At 30.4% G+C, this 24,233-nt stretch overlaps 3 protein-coding genes and 1 pseudogene across 4 annotated transcripts; 3 read left to right on the forward strand and 1 right to left on the reverse strand.

Annotated features, from left to right (window-relative positions):
- Positions 1 to 849: 849 nt before the first annotated feature.
- LOC110665280 (probable E3 ubiquitin-protein ligase RHY1A) lies at positions 850 to 2,161 on the reverse strand. Of its 2 annotated transcripts, none has more exons than XM_021825334.2 (3): positions 1,663 to 2,161; positions 1,444 to 1,559; positions 850 to 1,332 (listed from the first exon to the last, which is right to left on the reverse strand). In XM_021825334.2, the coding sequence occupies exons 1-3, from the start codon at positions 1,825 to 1,827 to the stop codon at positions 1,053 to 1,055; spliced, it is 561 nt and encodes a 186-aa protein (XP_021681026.2). In that variant the 5' UTR covers positions 1,828 to 2,161; the 3' UTR covers positions 850 to 1,052. The 2 variants fall into 2 exon arrangements, with proteins under 2 accessions (XP_021681026.2, XP_021681035.2); XM_021825343.2 differs by having other exon boundaries at positions 850 to 1,329; positions 1,663 to 2,159.
- A 5,046-nt stretch (positions 2,162 to 7,207) lies between these two features.
- On the forward strand, positions 7,208 to 7,974 carry LOC110666545 (uncharacterized). The gene has a single exon (XM_021827063.2). It carries the CDS (start codon positions 7,376 to 7,378, stop codon positions 7,817 to 7,819), a length of 444 nt encoding a protein of 147 aa, XP_021682755.2. The 5' UTR covers positions 7,208 to 7,375; the 3' UTR covers positions 7,820 to 7,974.
- A 2,953-nt stretch (positions 7,975 to 10,927) lies between these two features.
- On the forward strand, positions 10,928 to 20,847 carry LOC110666613 (uncharacterized; annotated as a pseudogene).
- A 2,092-nt stretch (positions 20,848 to 22,939) lies between these two features.
- LOC110666538 (uncharacterized) lies at positions 22,940 to 23,851 on the forward strand. The gene has a single exon (XM_021827052.2). The coding sequence runs from the start codon at positions 23,239 to 23,241 to the stop codon at positions 23,707 to 23,709; it is 471 nt and encodes a 156-aa protein (XP_021682744.1). The 5' UTR covers positions 22,940 to 23,238; the 3' UTR covers positions 23,710 to 23,851.
- Positions 23,852 to 24,233: the final 382 nt, after the last annotated feature.

The raw sequence follows: 24,233 nt of genomic DNA on the forward strand, positions 1-24,233 counted from the left end.
TGACCCACAATTTAAATAACACAAATCTGCCCAAACAAATCTATATGCCACCTCTATTAAAAAAAAAAATCTAAAATAATATTAATTTAATTTAATTTAATTCAATAACTGAAAATATATAATTCATGTGATAAATTTAGATTTCGAATCTCTACCCTCTTATTCTCCTACTAAAAAGAAAGCTAAAACAATATTTAGCACCTAAGGCTTTGTGTTATATCCTAATGAAAATTCCCAAAACAGGATATAATAAGCAGGCTTTAGGTGCAAAGAGCATCAGATTTGCCAAAAGCCATGAACATATTCCAACTCCTTTTTAACTACTTGCACAAGAATTGAAAAAAAAAAATAGAGCTCAATTTTAGGTAGGATTTATACTAAGATGTCTTGGAGTATATTGGAGCTGACTTATTGATCATGATTTTTTTTTGAATAATTATTGATCATGATTTAATTCAATTAAATTTCATTTAACTAGTTATCATATTTAAAAAGTTTAAAATTTAATTACTTTAGTTTAAGAAAATAAATTATTTTGAAAAATATAAATTCATATTAAAAGAAATATAATTTTAAAATAATTCAATTTCTCTCCCATTAAAAATCAAAATATTTATATTTATTTTTTTATAAATAAACGTAAAATTGAAATAGAAATATATTTATTTTATTTTATTTTTAATTATTCTAAATAATAAAATTAAATAAATTCTTTATTTTAAACAAGTAAATTAATCAGGAGTTCCTTTTCCTTATCAATTAAGGTTTAACTTCACCGAGATGCATTTCAGAATTATTTCTCAAATTCAAAGTCAGTTGAGTATAAAAATAATTTTACAAACACTACCATTATCAATTTATCTTCTAACATTAAAATTTTCTTTTGATACATCAGAAGAAGGGATTGAACTCACAATCTCATGGCTGCAGCCGTGGCACACAGCTCTACAAGACTACAACAATAGTCCTTTTCTAAATTCTCTTTGGCACATATATCTACAAAAACATGAAAAAAGAAATGAAAAATTAATAATTATGGAGGAATATTATTATCAGGAAAGTTCAACATGAATTTCCATTCTGCAACAAGGGCAGTGACCATTGTTCTCTAGCCAAGGCACCAAGCATCTGCAATGGAACCTATGTGCACATGGTAGGTGCACCAGGGTCTCACCAGACTTGAACCTTTCGAGGCATATGGTGCACTCATCTTGGTCAGCAGCTTTCCAGCTCAATTTTGCCCAATTGAACTTCTTATTTGACCCATTACTATTCTTCTTTGAACCATACACTTCTGTCTGCAATTCTGCACTCCTCAAGCTTCCTGTGCTGCTATGCCAAATTAAATTCAAGATAATTAAAAAAAAAAAAGAAAAAACTCAATTAAAATTTAATTGGGATGGTACTTGGATCTATGAAAGTTCAAATTGTTTAGTTAATTACCTTTTGGATGCTGATTTTCCCTGTGTTCTTAGCCTCTCATCTAATCTCTGCTTGGCTTGTCTTGCCAATCCTCCCAGCTTCTCATCCTCACAAGCCTGGTTTGCTATGCTTCTTTGCTAAATTCAATTCAATCAAAAGAAAAACAAAAACTCAATAACAATCGCCAAAAACCCAATAATCAAAGGAAAAAAAATTCAGGAACATGAGAGAGAGATTTACCATAGAAGAGATTGAAGGATGAGAAGCTTCATGGTTGCTTGTGTACAAGCAAAAAGAAGATCTCCTTGTTAAGCCAAAGGCAGCAGCGCCACCGAGTGAATCACCGCTGCTCTGATGGAACCGTCTCCGACGAGCACATTCAACACCAGGCAACATACCAGCCATTGATTAAAAACCTCAATACCCTCTTCTCTCTCTATCTACAGGCTGCCTGAACATACACAAGTTCTTCAAGAAGCAGAGATGTGAAAGAAAAACTGTATCCTTTATAAAGAATACTGCAGAAGAGGAAGAGATCAAAAGAGATAAAAACAGTAAGAACCCATTAAAAAATACAGACAAGAGATGGGTTTGAATGGCTCATAGCTTTTCAATAAAGAATTAATATTCTTGGAAAATTTTTTAAAAAAATCATATTATTCAATAATCGTAAAAGAAAGGAGAAGGAGATGAGGAAACTTCATTGCACCTTACCTTTACCAAGTATGTCACCAACCACCTCGCCCACAAAAACAAGGAGTCATATAGCCCTCGGTTTCAAACCAGACAACCCGCACATGATTACGAGGTATGGCTCATGTGACCACCCACCCACCGTTTTTTAGAGTAAATTATTTTTATCTTGTTTAGTTGGTCTATTTGCTTTTAACTTTTTGATTTAAATTTTTTCTTAATTTATAAATTAAATTAAAAATAAATAATTAATTATTTAATAAAATTATTTAAAAGTAAAAATAATTTAATATTTAATTAAAAAATATTTAAAAATAATTTAATTAATTAAAATTATAAAAGATATTCAATTAAATATTATAATTATTAAAATGAGGATAATGTTAATTTTTTTAAAAATTATTAAAATAATATAATTTTTTATTTAGTTAAAAAATAATTTTAAAATAAATAGATAAGTTATAAGTATAATATTTTTATTTAAAATTTTTAATTTATTTTAAATAAATTTTTAACTTATAAGTTAAATTAAATATTAAACTACTTATAATTTTTTACTTATAAATAAATTTAATTGACTTATAAATCAAACTAAACACTTTTAAATTATAACAAAATTAATATATATAACTCGTAATTTTGACTCTTTCAAACTCAAAATCTATCATCTATATTTAATAAATGGACTCAATTATTTATCCTTTTATTTTTTATGTTTTAATTTTTAAAATTAAATTTAGTTAACAATAAAATATTTTCTTCTTTTAATTATTTAGCATGTATATAAATGATATTTTTTATTATATCTAAATTATAAATTATTTAATAATTACTTTATTAATACTATAATAAGTAGTTATTATTATAAATTAATTTATAATATATTAAAACACACATATATATATCCTGTTATAGGTAAGTTAAATTATAAATTATTTAGTAGTTATCATATTAATACTAAAAGTCGAAGGGAGAGTCTGTGGCAAAAAAAAATCAAGGCAGGTCTATTTGCTAGTGGACTGATTTTTCGAAATTTCATATTAATCGTAGAGTGTATGTGAGTGTATTATATAGAAATAAGAATTTAATTAATTAATTAATTAATATATTCATAAAATTGGCATAATTAAAAATACTTGGCACAAAATAAAAATTAAAAAAAAAACAAGGTTTTATAACTTTCTCAATTCAGTTCACGGTTAAGGAATATTCTTAGGCCTCTCAGGGTCGGTTCAGCTTTTGAATTTGATTGAGATCAACTCAGGGTTAAATATCAGATCAACCTAGATCAACAATTTAATAAATTGTATTCATTTTGAATTGAATTATAAGAAATCGATCAAGGGCCGCTCTTTTGAGATCTTAAATTGGAATTAGCGATTCAAACCGTTGATATCATTTCGAGTCACACCTATTTTTTTTTTTTCAAATAGTAATAGTTTTAAAGAGCTCTACATGGATAAAATCGGTTTTAAATTGAAATCAAAACAATTGAAAATCCAAATCAAAACTACCTTTAAATTAGATTACAATCGATTAAAAACCAAAATTAACTAAAATTGAATTAATTTGATCTAATTTCGATTCACTTCCTTATCATAACTTTAACCACTAATTCCAACTCTTAAGAAACAGTTAACTCTTTCAGCTACTCCAATTCCCCTTTTTTGAAATTTATGATTTTGTCAGAATTTAATTTAATTAATTTTTTAAATTAATTTTCATTTTTCGAAATAAAAGAATTTAATTATTTTTAATTATTATTTTTTATTTTAAATAAATAAAATTCATGCATAATTGTTTGAGAATTCTTTTAATTTTTTTAAATGATTTATTTAAAAAAATTATTATTTCATAATTTGCTTATTAGAAAAATAGTTTTTTTTTTTTATCATGATTAATAACGAGAGAGCACTTAATCCTTTAACTTCTTTTCAACTAGTGTCATAAAAGCATGTATTAAAAAAAAATCTTTATTTTATATTTATTTTTAATTTTAAAAAATGATAAAAAAATTTAATTAATTTATCTAAAATTGAATGTTAATAATTGAATTTCAACTACTATAATTTTTTTTATAGCTATAAAAAAAAACTCTAATTTATATACATCAGTTTTCAAAAAAAAAAATTGTTACAATTCAACCAAATCTTGTAGAACGTTTTTGAATTCAAGATCAATTCCATTTTTAACATACTTTGATGAAATCATTGAATCTTGGCAACATTTAATTAATTGTGAATATAGGGGATTTTACAAGGAGGAGAGGGTTGGCCTCCAATGCATATTCCAACTTTAAAATAAACAAGAAACCTATTATATTTGATAGACACATGAAGTAAATAAACTATATTCAATTATTTATCCCTTTGTCCCCTTCAAAACAATTTTTTTTAAAAAAAAAAAACACCATATTTTAAAATTGAAGTAGTATTCTTGTGGGAATCGCCCACTTTTCTTATAAAATGAATTTGGCACATTGTTACATGACATTACTTGCTAATATGTAATATAAATCATTTAATCTTAAATATAATATTATTTAGTGTTTACCTAATTTGAAAAGGTGATTTGCTAATGGTTGGTGGCTTGGTTTTATTATGGGCCCTATTATAGATTGACGTATAAATGTAGGAAAAAAAAAGCTAAATAAGTCCTTGAACAATTCATTAAAGATTAAATAAGCCTATATTAACTCTTCTATCTAAGACTCTATTCGACAACAGCTTTTAAAGTAGTGTTTAGTGTTTTGATTAGAGTTAAAACACTACTTCTTTTATTTATATTGTTCGATGACATAATATTTATATTAGTTTTTAGAGATCGAATAAGTGGTTTATAAAAAACTATATCTCCTAACTTTTAAAGGTTAAGAGAGCGTTTTAACTAAAGTCAACAAGATTTTATTATTATTTTTACATTTAACAACTAATCTAATAGTTACTTTTATCGAACACTTCTACTTTAACAGCTATATAAATAGCTAATTACTAATAGCCAATATTTAGTAGTTAATAGCTACTAAAATAGTTGACAGTTACTAAAATAATTAATAACTATTAGAACGGCTAATATTATCGAACATGACCTAAATAACTTAAAACTATTCATTTAAGGTCAAATAATCTAATTTCTGGTAGAGGTGAGACATTTGTAAAAGACGTGCATTGTAAAAATTAAAAAAAAATTACTAACTTGTAAAATAAATACTATAATAATTAAAAAAAATAAAAATAAAAATTCATTCTTGTTTACTTTGTCTGAAGAAACAACGTGTTATATAATATAACCTTCCATACTTCCACCTCATCTGCCTCTTCTGATCCTATAGGGATAGTAAATAAATGTAGATTTCTAATAAATAATGTATTAATTTAATCTTAAATAAATAATTTTAAAATTATTTATTTAAGTCAAAAGTTTAATTGGAGCTTATTTAGTCTCTATTGGTTGATTATTGGTGACTTCATTCAAGTATTAAAACCAAAGACAGGGAAAGTGTTGATTTTATCTCGGGTAGGGTTAAGAAATTTCACAATTATTTATATGTTTGCTGTCTAATTGACTTTGCCTCTTTATGGTAGAAAATTTATATGGGTAACATGATCCTACCATATGAGCAGAATTGAAAGAGGCGTTATTGAATTTGGGAAATTTTTATTTGGTTCATTATCATCTAAAACATAAATATGCGAGATTTATATAATTATGAGATGAATTTTATTGTATATTTTATATCTTAAGTCTATGATAAACTATGTTTAGATAAAAAAAAAATTATTAAACCATTATGTTGAAGTCCAAGTTCAATTAGAATTAATAATTAAAATTAATTAGGATAAAATTTAGTTTAGAAAGAAATAAATAAGAAATTTAGTAAAATTTAAATTATGAAGTTTAATCATTAGAGTCCCAGAAAAATTAGATTTTAACGGTTTATATATATGAGTAGTTAGTTGGTTATTGTATAGTAGCAAACTCACGAAGTGGAGAGGTATGCCGAATTCCGTGAGTTTTATTTGAGTGACTTGTGAGGATGAGAAAAATAATTAATGGTTGTATAATTATATTTTCGAATTTATTTGATAGAGTAGAAATCACATTAAATTTTATATTTTTAATTTATGTGAGTGTAATTTTTATAATAAAATGACTCAATTTCGGCTAATATTAAGAAGATATGAGATTTATTGCATAACAATTAAAATTATAATGTTGATATTTAATTAGTTGAGGGACAGTTGTTACAATTAATTCTTAATTGTTGCTTTAAATTGAATTTACTCTGCTCTAAACACTTTGAGTTAGAATTTTAGTCTAAGATTGAAGCTCACAAGCATTTTTACCTGTTGCTACTCTAGTTATCCATATGTTTCTGTTGAGTCTCTTAACACTTATCAAATTTTCACAGGGTATTAGATTGGGTAAAATTTCGAGACTTAAAAAGTACAGTGGGTAATATCACAACGAATTAGGTTTAAGTAAGGAAGAGGCCAAATTTTAGTGGATGGGCCACCTGCAAGTGGTAATTGAACCTATAAACTTGAATACAGGCCGATTAAACTTGATGGAGAAGTGTTGAACGATGAAGTTATTCTCACATTAGTTAGAAACAATAAAATCAAGAGAATATATAACAAGGGAAAGGTGATATATCTTCGACACTCTCCAGGTGGAGGTTTTAAAACCCTAAATCTGTCAAATTGCTCTCCTGTTTCTTGCTTAAGGCAAGGTGAAAGGTCGGTCATATTTCATAGTTTTTATTATTTCATAGTTTTTTTTTAACAAAAAAGGAACTATAATTAATTAAAAAAAACTATATATAGTTTTGATATTTTAGTAGAGATGGAATAACTTTGTTTTCAAATTTTAATACAATTTATAAAATTATAGTACAAAGAGTAAAAAATTAATTATAATATAAATTTTATAATATTGCAATCCAAATTGTTTATTTGTAATATAATAAAATTATAGTATAAATTAATAACAATAAAATTATTATTATTATTATTATTAAGAATTTAGGCAAGTTTACTTGATATTTATGAAGCATAGGATTGCAAATGAATGAACTTCCACATTCCCTGAAATCAAGCCACAACCCAAGAACTGCAACCTCTCAGGGTAATGACACCTCCGCTGTGACCTCTCAACCCTTCCCTGCACCCTCCGCATTCTTCCCCATCTTTTCTCGCTCTTCCTCTGCTTTCTCTTCTCCATAAAACCACCATTTTTTTAACAAATACCATTCATTTTCATGGAAGAAAGCAAACCCAGTAGCCCTCCCTCCTCTCCTTCTTCTCCATCGTCTCTAAAACATAAGCTAAAACTCAAACACCCATTTTCCTTACTCTCTCCCTTTCGCAAAATCAATCATAATCATGAATCTTTACCTCCTTCCCCTGACGCTGACAAATCTTCCAAACTCCTTCGAACCTCCTCCTCCACTTCCACCTGGATTAAGTCTCGTGCCCACGACATTTTGCGTATCGGCCGACATGCACACCCCAATAATGGGCATGCACATGGGCGTGGCCGCCGCAGGCGTCACTCTCTCTCTGCAGATTTTCACTATGATGCTATGAGCTACGCCTTGAATTTTGATGAAGGCCACGATGAAAGTCCCGAAAATTACTTTCCGTTGAGAAGTTTCTCGTCGAGATTGCCTCAGTCGCCGAAGAGGGAGATTGAGTGTACGTAGTTAGGTGTTTCTTTTCTTTTTCTTGTCTTCTGGGTTTGCCATGATTATGTTTGGTTATTTCCATGAATGTATACATACATGCATTTCTACTATTGTATTCCACTTTTGAGAAAATATTAAAGAAATTTCATTAAAACACCCCTATGGGTACAATTACTCCACTTGCTTAATTGCTAAATTGCTAATTATATTATATGCTTTACATCAAACCATATGCTCTTGTGAAGTGAGAATTACGCGAGAGAATTCATCCTTGGATACAAAATCTTATTTATTCACTTCTTGTCTACCCATTGATCCTTACATTTTATAAGATTTTTTGTTCTGGCTATGCCTTTTGTTTGGGGATCTAGCATATCTAATCATCCTGTTCTCTATGGTTTTATTAGCTTGTTCTCCTTGTCCATGTTATCTTGACCTAGCTTGCTTGCTCTTAATTAAATTGGGTGCAGCTGGGAGGCTTGATTGGTCTGGGTTTAGTACAGGACTCTTTAGCAAGTTCTTTCTTGGTGGTTAAGTTCTTCTTGGGTTTAGTATAGGACTCTTTAATATTGTCATGGTTGAAGAATAATAAAGAATGTTTGAATATTCTATTAGCATTAAAAGGTGCGCATGTATTAAATTGATAAAATTCGATTATTTTGATATAAAATTTAGATATTTATCTAAAAAAAAAAATTGAATGTCTACTTGGTATTAGATTAGAGAGTCAAAATTATATATATATATATATATATATCATTTTAAATACTATTATAAAAAAATGGCAAAATCTATTTTATTATTTTAATATTTTTATATTTAAAACTTACAAATTTTAATTTTAAATTATTTTTTAATATTCCAAAATAGTATATTTAAAACATTATTTTTCTTAACAGCAACGATATCAAACAAGCTCTTTGGTTGCTAACCATCCTTTTCTTTTTTAGCTTCTAGCACATGCTACTTTATTTTGAAGATTTTTTTTTCTTCCGTTTTATGATTTATATTTTGCAAAGCATGATCAACACCTAGTTAGCTTAGAGATTAAAGATGCTTTTTCGTTTGACTTGATGATCCATCCATCTCATATACGAAAGAATCAAAAATCATATCCCATTCTTTAAAATATTGTCATGATTATTATTTCTAACGTTTGCTTAGTGAATATAGTTATTTGATATATACTAGTAAGGCAGTGATTGTTCAATGATATATGGCATATGGTAAGGGTGATAGCAATTTTTTTTTTTTAATTGAAAGTAAATCTTTTCTTTAAATAATTTTATAAATACATTCTCTTATTTGATATATTTATAATAAATTATTTTAATTAATAAAATCAAACTCTGATGGATAATAATTACTATATTATATATTTATATAACAACGGTAAAAACAATTTTTTATTTATATCGACCAATCTAAATAAATTTTAATTTATAAATTAAAGAATTTAGACTTTACAGTTAAAAAATTATTGTTTATTATCTAGCAATTAAAAATTATTTTGAAATTTAAAACTATAAGAAAGTTTAATAATAGAAAGAAAATTTTAATAAAAACAGGGGGAAAATATTATCCTAATTGGATTATTAAACAATAATTTTTTTTAATTTTTTTAAATAATAATATGATTAATTGCCTAAGAAAGGACCACTAAAGGGAACAATGTTTCATGTGGTGAAGATAACCGGCAGCCACCTTACATTATACAAACAGGAAAAAAAAAAAATGAAAACAAGAGAAAAGAAAAATTCAACTTTGGATTCTGACCTTTTCTAAAAGAAATAATTAAAACGTCGTTTTCAATTATTTATTTATTTATTTTCTATTATCATATACTTTTAGCAATATTTTTAAGCGTATTAGACACTTTTTAGTTGTTTTTTTTTTTAAATATATTTTACTAATTAAATGTTTGTGCAATGCATAAATTTAATAAAAATTAACTTTTTATATTTAATTTAAAATTTAAAATTTTATTTTTTATTAAAATTATTTTTAATTTTTTTAAATTTAATCATATAACTATAATACTTTCATTTAATACTTTATTTTTAATATTAACATATTCAATTTAATTTTTTAATAAAATTAAATTTTTTATCACTTTTATAAAATAATAGTAATAAATTATAATTAATGGTCATTTAATATAATTTATTATTTTATTTTTGAAAATTATAAATTTAACATAATTGATTAAAGAAAAAAAATTAAAGCATTAATATAACAATTAATTAGCAAGCCAAACTCTTCTTCGAAAGTACCATATGACAACTTAGGGAAAACTTAATATAATTAGATTGGATGAAATAAGTTTACAAGCCCAAGCCTCAATAAAAATTGGCCACAAAACACTCCAAACCAAGCCTCCACATAAAAGAAGCCCCATGAAAGAAATGGGTGTAACCTGCACCCATCTTAAACAGCAAGTTCAATAGTTAGTATCTTGCAATATCAGGTGAGTGAATAAATGTATAACACTAAATTTTTATTAAAAAATATATTATGCATATTATTTTCTCATTATGCAAATGGAAGAATGATAGTTATGTGTTTATTATTAAATAAATTGAGATTTAAAATTACAATTGAATAAATAGTCGAATACATTCAATATGTACACCGAATAGATAGCATCTTAATGATAGTGATTTATTTTCAGCTCAACTTATATTTATAATGTCTTTGGAATAGTACTTGATATATACATAGCTTTTGGGGTATATATCAGGTGGTCACCCTTTGTATTTAGCTTTGCACACGTGTATGATCGCTCTTAGGCTGTTAGTGTCATCATAGAGCCCAAGATGTCAATATTGCTCTCAAGGTACCAGAGTCTATTTTATGTGTTTGAGATGTAAGCACTATCTACAGGAAGCGTATTACAAGTGTATGTGGATATTGTGAATTTTATGATATTAAAGTATATTTATTTCAACAATACTTTTATAGCATGATTTTATTTTAATTCAGTTATGTGATTTGGAATAAATGATATTTATTCAGTTGTCTTATTCTAGCATAGCAGATAGGTAAAATACCAAAACCTTTTCTATTCCCCTTTTGTTATTTATTTATCCATTCAACCTTATCAATTTTATAGGTAATATAAGGTGAATGTTGATTGATTATCAGTTTGAGGGTTTAGAGCTCCAATTGGCTAGACTCCACAGTCCTGGAAAGCAAAGGAAGGATAAGTTTTAGTAGCTGCAGTGTCAAGGTGTTACATTTAATGAGCTAGTGCAATAGATTGTGGATACTTACAAGTAACTTGTGATTATCAAATACTAGTTTCTTAATGAGGATCTTAATCCACTAGTGTCTGTTTCTTGTCATGTTGATCTTGATAGTATGATGGATGAGTATGAGAGGTTGGTTGAGAGGTCTTCTGATGGGTCAACAAGTTAAGGGTGCTTTTGTTCTATGTTATGGAACTTGATGCATATGGTATGTGCAATTTGGAGATTTACATGACAATGGACTAAGATATGTTGATGTCATAAATGGGATTGCAGATGGTGTTGGCATTGATATTAGGAAGGGGAGTATAGCAGTGCAACTTCAACTCAGAACTCTGATTTTAGTGGGACTAAGGTTATTGATATCTCATGTACTGGTCAAGTGGATGTGAGTGGGGCACCAACAACTAGTGTGTTGTCCTCTAAGGGAATCTTGCAACTCCTCAGGACACTAATAAAAAATTTGTACCAGTTGAACCCCAGCTTTCAGTTTACGCTGATGCATTTGGAGTGTCTCTAGGCATTCCCATGGTTAAGCCTGGTCCTCCCTAAACACCATCTTCTTAGCTTGAGGTTGAATTTGAAAGGTCTATACTTGTTTCTATACCACATTAGCAATTGGGATAGGATCTCCAACAAGCTGGAATAAGCATTCCACCACCAGCACCTCACTTGCAGGCTTATGTAGATCCCCACAAAGAAATTACAAATCATGCAGATTATATACATCTTCCTACTCAGATGAGAATTCCCATTCTCAGTTGTTGGGGACCGCTGGATTTACATTCTCCCAACAGTAGATTCATGACAGTAATGCTAATGTAGCTCCTCATCAATTTATTCCTGCTGCGCATATGACAATGACTGTCACATCTTCTCATGTAGCTATAAGTCCAACCATTATTTAACCATTGGTGCAACCACAACAAGCTCGTGTGGAGGATTATTCTGATGAAAACTCAATTTGCACAAGGCTTGTTCAGTTTCCTATTGACCCAGGCTACAATGCTTATAAGTTGTAGCTTCCACCTACAATTGTTAGAGGTGGTTATGGTTGGCATCTAGTTCCATAGATAGAGCATGTTGTGTTCTCTAAAGGATTAATGACTCACCAACAAGTAATTTTTCTTGAGAAAATTCAGAGATTAGAGGATTATTTTATGTGTTAGAAAGCATTGCCTCATGCATGTTTAGATCCTTTGGCACTGGACCAAAGACCAAAGAGAGATAAACACTTTATCTTATTGAAACTCAATTAATCATAGTGCCCAGGGAAACACTGTGAAGGGCCAACCTTTAAACTGGGTATGGTAAGTGTTGCTCTAGGGGATGGCACTGTTGAACAAGGTGTTGGGGCTCGATCCTCTGCCTTTAGCCATGTTGATCATTAAGATGAATTGCAACAATCAGAAGTGATTGTGTCCTCTTATAATCCTAAGTCTCTTAATGAAAAATGATAGAATTGCTATGCAAAAAATGGAATCTAAGATTTTAGTTCCTCACGATATGATGTGTGTACCAGGATAGTTCCCCAGTCTTACTAACAAGATTATGTTAAGTAGTATCATATGCTAGGTCACTACCAGGTACGTTAAGGAGGAGGCCATACTGCACAAACCTATTAATGGTGATTTCTCTCATTTTGCTAGTGTAATTCAAGCTTTAGAACATTTGGTTCTTGAATCCCTTGTAGAATACTTTGGTAACCTACCTCAAGTTGTTTCCAAAGAAGATATTATAGACTTTTGCGTATCATATGATTAGTAAAGACTAATTGATGGGATGATGGAAACTCTCCAGATAGCCTCTAAAACTAATGCTAATAATGAGCAGAATAAGTCACCTATTGATAAACTGAGAAAGGAAAAAGTCTTCGATCATAGTGCCTAACAGTTAGGAGGGAGGGATGCATTTCTGGATGATAACTATAAAAAACCTTAGGTGGTTCTTGACTCAAATCACATTAAGCCATCTGAAGTGCTACTTGTTTTTGTGGTCGCACAGCCACCCATTCAGGGTGATCAAGTATTGTATCCACAATCCATGATTAGAATTTGTCTCTTGGATTCTAGTGAGGTTAGTTATGGAAACCCCTGCATTCTCAAGTGTTCATCTAACCCATGCAATTGATAGAATCTGTTAGAATTATGACTCAAAATCCTAATGGGATTTGGAGATAGATCTTTTCCTAATTTGAGTGAGAGAAATATTCCTTAATAGGATAGAGGAATATTTCCTATATAAAGTAGAACTCTTATTTTAGTATTATTCTTAAATTGAGTGGGACTCCTAATCAGATTAGGATTAAGAGAATTAACACTATAAATAGGAGAATGGTGAAAAGGGTTATTTGGCTTTCAGCTCATAGAGTGAGGCTGTCGCCCATGTAGAGAGGGGGTTTGCCAATTGTTGAGGATTTGACTTTGCCCATTGCAGTCCCATGGAGGGAAAGAGGCTTTGGCCTAAGGAGGAGAAATGACATTGAATTCAAGAGGAAGGGATTATTGTCTATTGGTGAGAGGGCTCTTGCCCATATATTTGAAGACACTCTTTGTAGTGTAATGTTGTAATAGTAAATATATTGGGTTATATCTAGAAGAGAATGAGAGAGATTAATTAATATATTTACTATAAACAATTTGATGTAGTAAGGGTGATCTTAGGTGTAATTGGGTTTATGGGTAGTATAGCTTTGAGCTTGTAATGATGATTTATTATTGAAGATAGTGGAAGATGGCATGCCCATGAATGTAACCCGATGTTGAGAGGGTGAACCACGTAAATATTGGTGTTTTGTGTGTTTGCTTTATTTCTTTACAGTTTACACACTTTTGCGGTGCACAATAAATTGGTCTCAAAGCATGGGATGATCTGGGTGAGTTTGGTTGAAGGTGGAGTTGTTGCGATCTATAGAAATTTGCACATGCAACAATGGTGGTAGTGGAGAGTTGAAATTGAGGTGGAGCTCTTGATGCAAAATCAAGATGACGTGAAAATTTTTTGAAGAAAAAAGTAAGTTACACCCAAGATAAAGATTGGAGAGATTGATGATTTGAAGGGTTCAAGCTCAAGCATAGATATGTGATGATTGAAGGCACCCAAGAATTTGAGGTATGCTATGGTTGATGGATTTTGAGTCAAGATGGAGATTGTTAGAATTATGACTCAAAATCCTAATGGGATTTGGAGATAAATCTTTTCCTAATTTGAGTGGGAGAAATATTCCTTAATAGTATAGAGGAATATTTCCTATATAAAGTAGAACTTTTATTTTAGTGTTTCCTAAATTGAGTGGGACTCCTAATCAGATTAGAATTGAGGGAATTAACACAATAAATAGGAGAATGGTGGAAAGGGTTATTTGGCTTTCAGCTCATGGAGTGAGGCTGTCGTCCATGTAGAGAGGGGTTTTGCCAATTGTTAAGGATTTGGCTTTACCCATTGATGAGGGGCTCCTGCCCATTGTAGTCCCATGGAGGAAAAGAGGCTTTAGCCTAAGGTGGAGAAAGGACATTGAATTCAAGAGGAAGGGATTCTTATCTATTGGTGAGAGGGCTCTTGCCCATATATTTGAAGACATTCTTTGTGGTGTAATGTTGTAATAGTAACTAATATATTTACTACGAGCAGTTTGATGTAGTAAGGGTTATCTCGGGTGTAATTGTAACACCCTCATTTTCGTAGTCCGTACGTTCTACTGTTCCGATCGCTAATGTCTGCCCCGGAAAGTCAGAATGTCTGGAACTACACTCCAGTGATAGTAAACAAGCATAAAATAATGAAATATGTGATGAGAAAAATTAAGAAAAAATAAAAGAGATAAAATGTGACTAAGTTAAACGAGCCAAACCCATAGCGATCGGTGATCGCACCGGGAAGTTACGGCGAGGACCGTTGACTAGCCTTGGACCGCGGAGAACTAGAGGAAATATTTTCGAGACCTAATTAAAGGTCTACTGAGGTGTAATTGACATTGAAAATGTCAAAAAAAATTATTAAGTCAGTATAAATAAAAACGAAAATGTAAGAAAATCAGTGGTACAAGGATTAAATCGGTGGTGCCGAAAAAGTCTGGATTTGACCCGAAGAGGGGCATTTTGGTCATTTGACACTTAGAGTTGACTTTTGACCTAAATGTCCATGAAAAATATGTGGTATTATATTTTGAAAATTTAATGAAAAATGAAATTCAAGATAACATGTAATTAAAAGAATTATGAGGGCATTATGGCAATTATGATAACTTTGAATTATGATAATGTTAATCATAATTAGTGGGACTTAGTGGAGGATTAGTGGACCATATAAATACCCATAAGTGGACAGCAATGACCACTTCAATATTCATTTCTTCATTTTGCACAACCATGGCCGAAACATATTCTCTCAAAATCTCCATGGAAGGTTTCAATCAAAGCTCTCAATTCTCACCATTTTTCCACATAAAACCACAAGGTGCCTTCACAAGAACTTGTCCTTACCTCATGGGCAGCATGTAGGAAGCAAAAAGAAGAAGTTTTGGTGAGGTTTAGCAAGCACTAAATAAAGGTTAGTGCTTAATCTTTCCATTTCCCTTCACTAATCCTTGTGTTGAGCTTTAGGTAAGTTGAATTGCTAAGAAAAATTGAGGAAATGATTGAGTATTGGTGAACCTTAGTTTTGGCAGCCATGGAACTTCATATTGTATAACTTGCTTGTGCATGTAGATGGTAGTTTGAGATGTTTAATTAAATGTTTAATTGTATTGAAGTTGAATTCCATGTGTGAAGTTGAATGGTAAGCTTGAAAAGTGAAAATGGAAGTTGATGAGTATGTATAATTTTTGGGTAGCCTCAAAATGGAAAATTGTAATGTTCAAATTCATGAAATGTTGTTGAAATATTGTACAAAAATTTGGCAGCATATATGTGTGTGGCATAGTAGTGATAGGTATGTAATTTGATGATGGAAGTTTGTGTGATGATTAGAAGTATTTATGTGTATACATTGTTGGGATTGAACTTTGTGAATGGTGACTGCATTTGGTGCATTTGAAGCGGTTATATTCTGTCCAGGTTGACCTATAATGTAGAGAATGGAATGGTTTTGGTTAGTGCCAAATGCAGAATATGGTGGGGAAATGAAGAGGTAATTAGTAAACTTGTGTTTGGTTTGGTGTTTGAAAAGGATGTAAAGGGCAGTATGCAAATGGACCTAGAACCTTAAATGTGTGACTCCAATTGGTATGAGACCAATTGGAGGTGAAACTAGGCACAAAAAGTATCAACTTTCATGAAGGAAGCTTACCTAAATTCTGTCCACAAAGTGACATAAAAATTGACCAAATCCGGAATAGGCAAGTGCAGGCCAGAATTTTTGACCATATGAACAGTAGTCATTAGCATGACCATAACTCACTCAAAACAGGTCCAATTGACCTGAAATTTTTATTATGAATAGTTTAGACATAGATCTACAACTCTTATGAAGACACCAAAGCCCATAAATGGCCAGAACTAAGCCAAATAGCTTGCACAAATTCGGGTACCAAAACTAGCCGAAGAGAAAATGACCTAAAAATGACCTAAGCCTACCATTTTAGTGCATTCTGTCCAGCATTGGTAAATTGACCATATCTTGGTCTACACAACTCAGAATGACCTGAAATTTTACCCCGTGTGCAATAAGACATAGACCTACAAGTTTATAGTTTGGACCGAAACCTGAAGACCGAGGAAACTAGGTCGTCCGGCTAGGTCAAAATAGTACACTGAAATCCAGTAAATTGCAATAAAATGCAATACACTTGAAAATGAATTTGGTAACATATACCTACACTAAAGGGCTATAAAATGTGACATATTGGTAACATTGGAATTTACTCACTTAGAGTGCATCAAGGGTCAACATTATAAGTTGACTAATGAAATGAATTGAAGGGAATGGTACCAAAAAAATTTAGATATTGGATTTTATGGTTGGAAACAAATTCATTGAGTACTGAAATACTTTAAATTGTGTGTTTCAGTTGATAAGGATATTGAGAAGCATAAAGAACATTGAGTCAAGGCCTATGAGCGACTCAAACCAGGTTTGTGCACAACTAGTTTTTAACTGATTTTGTTCTGAATATTTCATATGATTAAATGACATATTTTTCTTATGTATTATGTTTAACAAGCATTGGATTTAATTCAATGATTATTGAAATTGTTATAGTATGTATGAATTTAGCTTTGTGAAATGGTATTTCCACAAGTATTAAGCATTGTTGTGGATTGAATAAATTATGTTTTGGAAAATTGTGATAGAATATGTTTTGAATTGTGATGGGCAATTTGCATGGAAAAATGCAAATTTATGATTTGAATTGTGATGAGCATAAAAATTATTGGATATTGGAATTGACTTTGAATCGAATTGTATTGTGATTTATGCCCACTAAAAGGATTGTGATATTATTTTATATCTCACTATAGATGCTTGACTAGGTTATTACCCGTCTCTCTCATTTGTTGAGAAGACAATGGAGTTAGTTGTGCTTTGATTACCATGGTACGTGCACAGGCTTAGATTCTCCTCTTATTAGAGGTTAGATCTAAGTTTATATGTTATGGCCCTTTCGGAAGATTCATTATTGTGATGTGTACTGTGCACGATGATTCGACCTCCCCGACCATAGGGGGTTAGAATCACCCCGAAGATGGCCCTTTCGGATTAGTCTTGCATAGTTAGTGAGATAAAGAATGGTTTTTGAGATAAAGATTGGCTTTTGAGATAAAGAATGGCTTTTGAGACAAAGAATGGTTTTTGAGATAAAGATTGACTTTTGAGATAAAGAATGGTTTTTGAGATAAAGAATGGCTTTTAAGATAAAGAATGGCTTTTGAGATAAAGATTGGCTTTTGAGATAAAGAATGGCTTTTGAGATAGAAAATGGTTTTTGAGATAAAGATTGGCTTTTGAGATAAAGAATGGCTTTTGAGATAAAGAATGGTTTTTGAATAGTAAAGAATTGTGATTTCAATTATGATTTATGTATAGTTGATTTTGTTGAAATTACCTTAAATGGTTAGTTATGATTTGATAAATTGAATTTCGTGATCACAATCATTTTATAGAAATGATTTATATTATTGGCAATGAATATTTTGAGTTTTGAAATTTGATGAGTATTCAGATTTCTAAATTATTTACTGTAAAATTTGTCAATGTATATTGTACTATGTTTTAAATTATAGTTGTACACCATTGAGTTCACCACTCAGCGATAGCTTTGTATGCTGTCGTAGGTGAAAAGAGCATAGAGCATTTGAGTAAGCTTCTTTGAAGAGACATTCAGATCAGCTCTAGGTATACCCATGTACACAGGTTTTGATATATGCATGTAATAATATGTATGTAAATTATTTGAGCAGTTGTATAAAAACTCTTGTAAAATATTTTGGTATGTAATTAAATGTAAATTATTGTAAATGAAAATTTGAGATTTCATTTACCTGAATAGTTTTGTAATATTAATGTTGAGTCTTGTAATCAATGAAATGTTCTTTATGATGAGATTGGTTTGAAAGTGAATTGATTTGATTATTGAGATTTGAATTGTGAGTTGAAATGAAGTTATTGGAGTTGTATTTGAGAAAACATATTGGGAGTGTTTTCCTTTTCAGGTTTGAAGAACTGTTTTCTCAAAACACAGCCGGCACTTTACCGAAATCTTGAAAAAAAAAATTTTATAACACCAGATTTTAATCGATGATTTAAATTTCATGAAAATTATTTTAAAATCCCTTGTAGTATATCTAATGGGTTATCGGTAGGCGAAGTACGGTAATTCATTAGGTGTACTATGGGATCATGTTACATCTTACGGGGGAATAGGGTGTAACAGTAATTGGGTTTATGGGTAGTATAGCTTTGAGCTTATAATGATGATTTATTATTGAAGATAGTGGGAGATGGCATGTCCGTGAATGTAGCCCGATGTTGAGAGGGTGAACCACGTAAATATTAGTGTTTTGTGTGTTTGCTTTGTTTCTTTATAATTTACATACTTTTGCGGTGCACAACAGAATCCCACAATAAAAATTGAGTCCTAGTGATATGGGATTTGGATCTCTAAATCCCAACTTGCCATCTTCCTTATCATCATCTGGTAGAGTTCAAGATATTCCAAGATCCTTGGAATCTAAGGGCCTAACAAAATTCTAACGAAAAAAAGAAGCTTTTGATGCAAAGGATCCTTTCAGTGATAACCTTGCAAGTAATCCTAGAGAAATGATGACAAATGGGTTAATAGGGGATGGAGTTCCCCTGGGAATTAAGCAATGCAAAGAAGGATTTCAATTCAGAGTAAGTTCAATAATCCAAAGGTGAGAGTTTTTACTTGTTCTTATCGCGTGTGTTTGTATTTAGATTTGTTGAATCATCTCTTATGTTGCCAAAATGTTTCGTTTTGTTTTGTGTTAAAGGCTCAATTGAGAACCTTATCAAGCAAGAACTTCAGGCAGTAGTGGAGGTTGTAGTTGCTTCTATTTTTCAGTCAGGTAGTCATGGTCCTGACTCAATGGCTCATGAAAAAAATGAATCAGCTTATGAAGTAAGTAAAGATGAGGAAGTTTCAAGCAAAGATATAGAAATGCAGCAAAAAGCTAAATTTGAGATGTTCAATCCTTTTTGTTTTCTATGTGTTTGTGTGCTCATATTTATCTTTATTTTGACTTATCAGTGTCTTTCAATAGTTTATTTATTTAACTGGCCATTTTACTATCATTTATTTTACTTGATTAACTTAGGATATGAAGAATAAACTGCCAGAAAAGCTGAATTTTGGATTTCCAGTATCTGAAGGCCATTATCGTCTATAGGCTGAAATATTTGTTCTATTTGATTCTTATTGTTATATAGTTGTGAATGTCTATCTTAGGGATCTGTTTGGGCATATTATAAAGAATAGTGACCTTAAAGGGCTACAAGAATTGGGTTTTGGCACCTTTGGTACTATATATCATGGAAAGTGGAGGGGTACTGAAGTTGCAATTAGAATGATCAACAGTAGATGTTTTGCTGGGAAACCTTCTAAACAAGAACGCATGGTTTGAGATTTTTTTTTTTTTTTTGCATCTTCCCTTTTTAAGAATTGCTTTTGTATTAACTTTACAGTGCTTTATTAGTATTTGCATAAATCAGATAGACAATTTCTAGAATGAGGCAATTAAGCTTGTTGATATGCACCATCCAAATGTGGTAGCTTTCTATGGTGTTGTGTTTTGATGGTCCAGGAGGATATGTGGCAACAGTTACAAAATACATAGTTAATTGTTCTTTGAGAAATGCTTTGCAGAAGAATGAGAGGTTTTTTTTTTTTTCATTTTTCATTTTTAAATTAATTGTCTCTTTTTGTATCATTTACCCAGTTCTATATAAAACATCATTTCAAGTGATTTAAATTTAAGTACACAAATGGTTCTTATTAGGAGCCTTGACAAGCATAAGCGTCTGCTGATTGCCGTGGATGTTGCCTTTGGGATGGAATACTTGCATGGAAAGAACATAGTACACTTTGACCTGAAGAGTGATAATTTACTTGTCAATCTTCAAGATGCTCACCGCCCAATATGCAAGGTTAGTGACCAGGCCTAGAGATAGGTGGATTTTTTCTGGTTCATTAGAATAATTATTGGTGTGTGCTTATGTTCTGCAAGAAACTAATTCTTTTTTAAGTGCATATCCGTAGTGGAATTGTTTCCACTTAACCATTTATTCTTGTTTCATAAATAGCAGCAATTTTCCCTTTGTTTCGCCTTTTTGCCTTCTTAGTCATTATATATCTTAGCTGAGGAGGTGTCTCCATTTGCCTTTAGTTATGGATAGCCTTTCTTAACAGGTTCACTAGTTTCACACAATTTTTTAACTAAGGTAACTTTGATATCGATTGTAACACCACGAGCAACTTATTTTAATAGTTGGGTTAGGTATAAATAAGCCCATTATCCTTTTTATGGAAATTCGATGTGAGATGTACATGACACATGCCCCATCCAAAAAGCAAGAGATAGGGAATAAAGGAGGAGAGTTTATCCAACTTACCTGGGCTGTAAAAAGACATGTAATTTATTTTGCTAAAAAAAATAATACAATAAGGGCCTTTATTTTCCCTTTCATTTTTATTTTTTATTTTTTCATATTTTTATCCTAAAGTTTTAAAATAGGAATCACAGTCCACAGAATTTGTGAAGTTGGTAGGTGTATGTGTTTCTGTTCATGAGTTTTCATTAACTTGGATACTAAAGGCCATTTTGGCCATTTATCTCTTTCTTTTGATAACACTTTCATAATTATATGTTTTTGTTTAACTTCTAGAGGAAATAGATTCTAATATCTACACATTTTTTCTTAATTTAAAACAATCTCTTTTTCAATTTAAAATAAACAATAATGTTTATCCAACTATGCTTGATTGTTTTACAGGAGTTGTATTTTTTTCCTTTTTCTGGTTTGTCCTTAAAAGATTCATATATATATATATATATATATATATATATATATATATATATATATATATATATATATATTTTTTTTTTTTTTTGATAGAAACCACTCGATATTCAAAGTTCACAATTCGGATTTGCGCCGAGCAGGCCCACAAAGGGAGTCAAAGCGCTTCCTTTTAAGTTTGAAAGGTACTTCATACCTAAAGTTTGAACCGATACCACTGATTAAGGGAGAAAAGACCTTTGTCATCCCATCCCACTCTTTGGAGGTGATGAATACCATATTCTTTCTATAATTCATTTGAAAGTAAGCTGATTTAATATTATTTATTATAAATTTAATATAAATTTAATAATACTAATAATTGATGATGATAATGATTAGTTCTCATATTACCATTTTACCCTCAGAGGGGAGGTAAGTGTTCTCCTCTTAATTTTCTCCCTTTCCCTTTATCTTTACAAAATAAGATTAAAAAACAGATAAAAATTAAGTTAGAAGTTTTAATCATCTACCTAAAGCACCCTTAAATGAAGAGGAATATTAATCTAGAGAGAAATTGTCTGTAAATGTATCAATGAATTTTTTTTTTAATTAAACGGAATGAGTTTCATTTCATTTATCAAGTAAATGAATCTTTAAATTCAAAATATAAAGAAACACCATTTTATTTATTTATTTATCCTTTATTATCCACAAAAAAGTAATAAATCTAAAAATGTAATAAAAAATCTAAAGCTTATGTATTAAAATTCAAAAGTGTTATTATTATTTTTTTATTATTGTAAATAAAAAAGGTATTAAAAAAATAGTAATCTCTTATGTCATATTTACGAGTATAATAAATTAGTAGCGATGGAGTGAAAAGGAAAGATGAGAGACCAACGATGACATAGAGGGAAGTAATATTAAAGTTTGTTTGGTATTATTGTTAAAATTACTCTCAAAAAAATAATTTTTTAAATATACTAGTTAGAAAGTATTAAAAAATAAATTTTAAAATTAAATACGATAAGTTTTAATTGTAAGAATACTAAAATAATAAAATAATTTTTTTTAAACTGCTTTTTTCAACAGCATTTAAAATGATACTTTTATTCAGAAAAGCAATTTAGACCCTCTAAACTCAATGTTAAATAATCACTTAAAAAATTTATGAATGTTGAATATTGATAAATGCTTAATGTCTAACATAACTAAATGACAAAAAAAAATTATATAATCTATCTTAATTAATTTAAAATTAAGACTTAATTATTGTGGCAGCGAAGTAACCTATTGTGTTGTAACTTGCAAAAGCTTCTTTAATATTGTAATGGAGGGGTGTAGCTAACTCGTTTAAGGTACCGCGTATATATGCTTGAATGGTCAATCTCTCCCACTCCCTTCCTTTATTTTCTGTTTTCACATCAAGTTCCTAATATAATTTTAAGACAATCCAATCACACAGTGCCACGGAATGATTTCAAATTTAACAATCCATAAGTAGTCCATTTTCATTTATCTTTCATATTAGCAGAACTTACCATCAAATTGCTAAATGTTCCAAGAAATAAAATCTTCATTTCTTTGATCTTTCCTCTCTCCACTTCTCCCTGGCTATGGTTTCTCCATATTAAGACCCTTTTGTTTTCTCCATTCTCACTCCAGTATTTCTTAATCTCTGCCTCTGTCTCTCTCTCTCTCTCTGTGTCTGTGTGTGTGTGTGTGTGCGCAATGGCCACTTCCTATTCACCAATAATGGAGCATGAACAAGGAGGGCATGATTATGAAGGAGAGAGGTCTACAGCTAGTGGATGCAATTGCTTTCAGCTCTTCTCCTTCAAATGGCATCAAAACAATGACTATGAAAATAGGCATCTTCTGAACCGACAGAAAGGAGATAATCAGCATGAAGAATCATGGGTGATGAGGCAACTGAAGAAGGTGAAGGAGGTTTCAGAGGTAGTGGCTGGCCCAAAATGGAAGACCTTCATTAGAAAGGTCGGTGGATATATCAAGAACACGAAGAAACAAAAGAATAATTATGATAATCAGTTCCATTATGATCCAGAAAGCTATGCTCTTAACTTCGATGCTGGTGTTGATAGAGAAGATGATTTGCTGCTTCCTGTTTTCTCTTCAAAGCTTGCTGCTGTTCCTTCTTCTAATTCTTCAGTAGAGGATAAACGACAAAAAGGGCTGTGATCTGTGATCTTTTCGGGTTGTTCAACCTTCATCCATTATTATTTCATTCATCTGTTGTATATGTAAAGCGATTTGGTGCTATATTGGCAATTTTTTATTTAAATAATAATTTGGGTTTGGTTTAAAAGAACCCCAATTTTTACTTTTCAGTTTTTTTTTTTTTTTTTATGAATTTTGGGTTGATCAAAAGCAAGAATGTGCAGGAAATGAACGTTGCCAGAACAATCTTGGCCTGCTTGCAGTCACTTCAAACTGTTCTTCAAAGATAAACCAGAGTCCAGAGACTAGAAAATTCAAATCAAAACACAAGATGAAGCGTTCAGCAATGGCTTCAAGAGATGCTCTAATTGGATTCTTTAATGATGGTTTCTTTAAATAAAATTCTTTTATTACAGAAGTGCTCCTCAAATCTCTGGATTTAATCTCTACCAAATAAGCAAAATCATATAAATACATTAAATTAAAATCTATAATTTTTAATTTTATTGATTTTATTAAAATTTATAAATTTAAATTCCTCAATT

This window comes from Hevea brasiliensis, unplaced genomic scaffold (assembly GCF_030052815.1).
Source record: "Hevea brasiliensis isolate MT/VB/25A 57/8 unplaced genomic scaffold, ASM3005281v1 Scaf9, whole genome shotgun sequence".
Taxonomy (NCBI): Eukaryota; Viridiplantae; Streptophyta; class Magnoliopsida; order Malpighiales; family Euphorbiaceae; genus Hevea; species Hevea brasiliensis.

What these genes read in the sequence shown, in the direction of transcription:
- LOC110665280 (XM_021825334.2), bottom strand. Translation starts at nt 1,827, where the DNA reads ATGGCTGGTATGTTGCCTGGTGTTGAATGTGCTCGTCGGAGACGGTTC. An exon ending in ATCCTTCAATCTCTTCTATG is followed by an intron (nt 1,560 to 1,662) that starts GTAAATCTCTCT and finishes AATTGAATTTAG; the next exon opens with CAAAGAAGCATAGCAAACCA. An exon ending in GGAAAATCAGCATCCAAAAG is followed by an intron (nt 1,333 to 1,443) that starts GTAATTAACTAA and finishes AATTTGGCATAG; the next exon opens with CAGCACAGGAAGCTTGAGGA.
- LOC110666545 (XM_021827063.2), top strand. Translation starts at nt 7,376, where the DNA reads ATGGAAGAAAGCAAACCCAGTAGCCCTCCCTCCTCTCCTTCTTCTCCA.
- LOC110666538 (XM_021827052.2), top strand. Translation starts at nt 23,239, where the DNA reads ATGGCCACTTCCTATTCACCAATAATGGAGCATGAACAAGGAGGGCAT.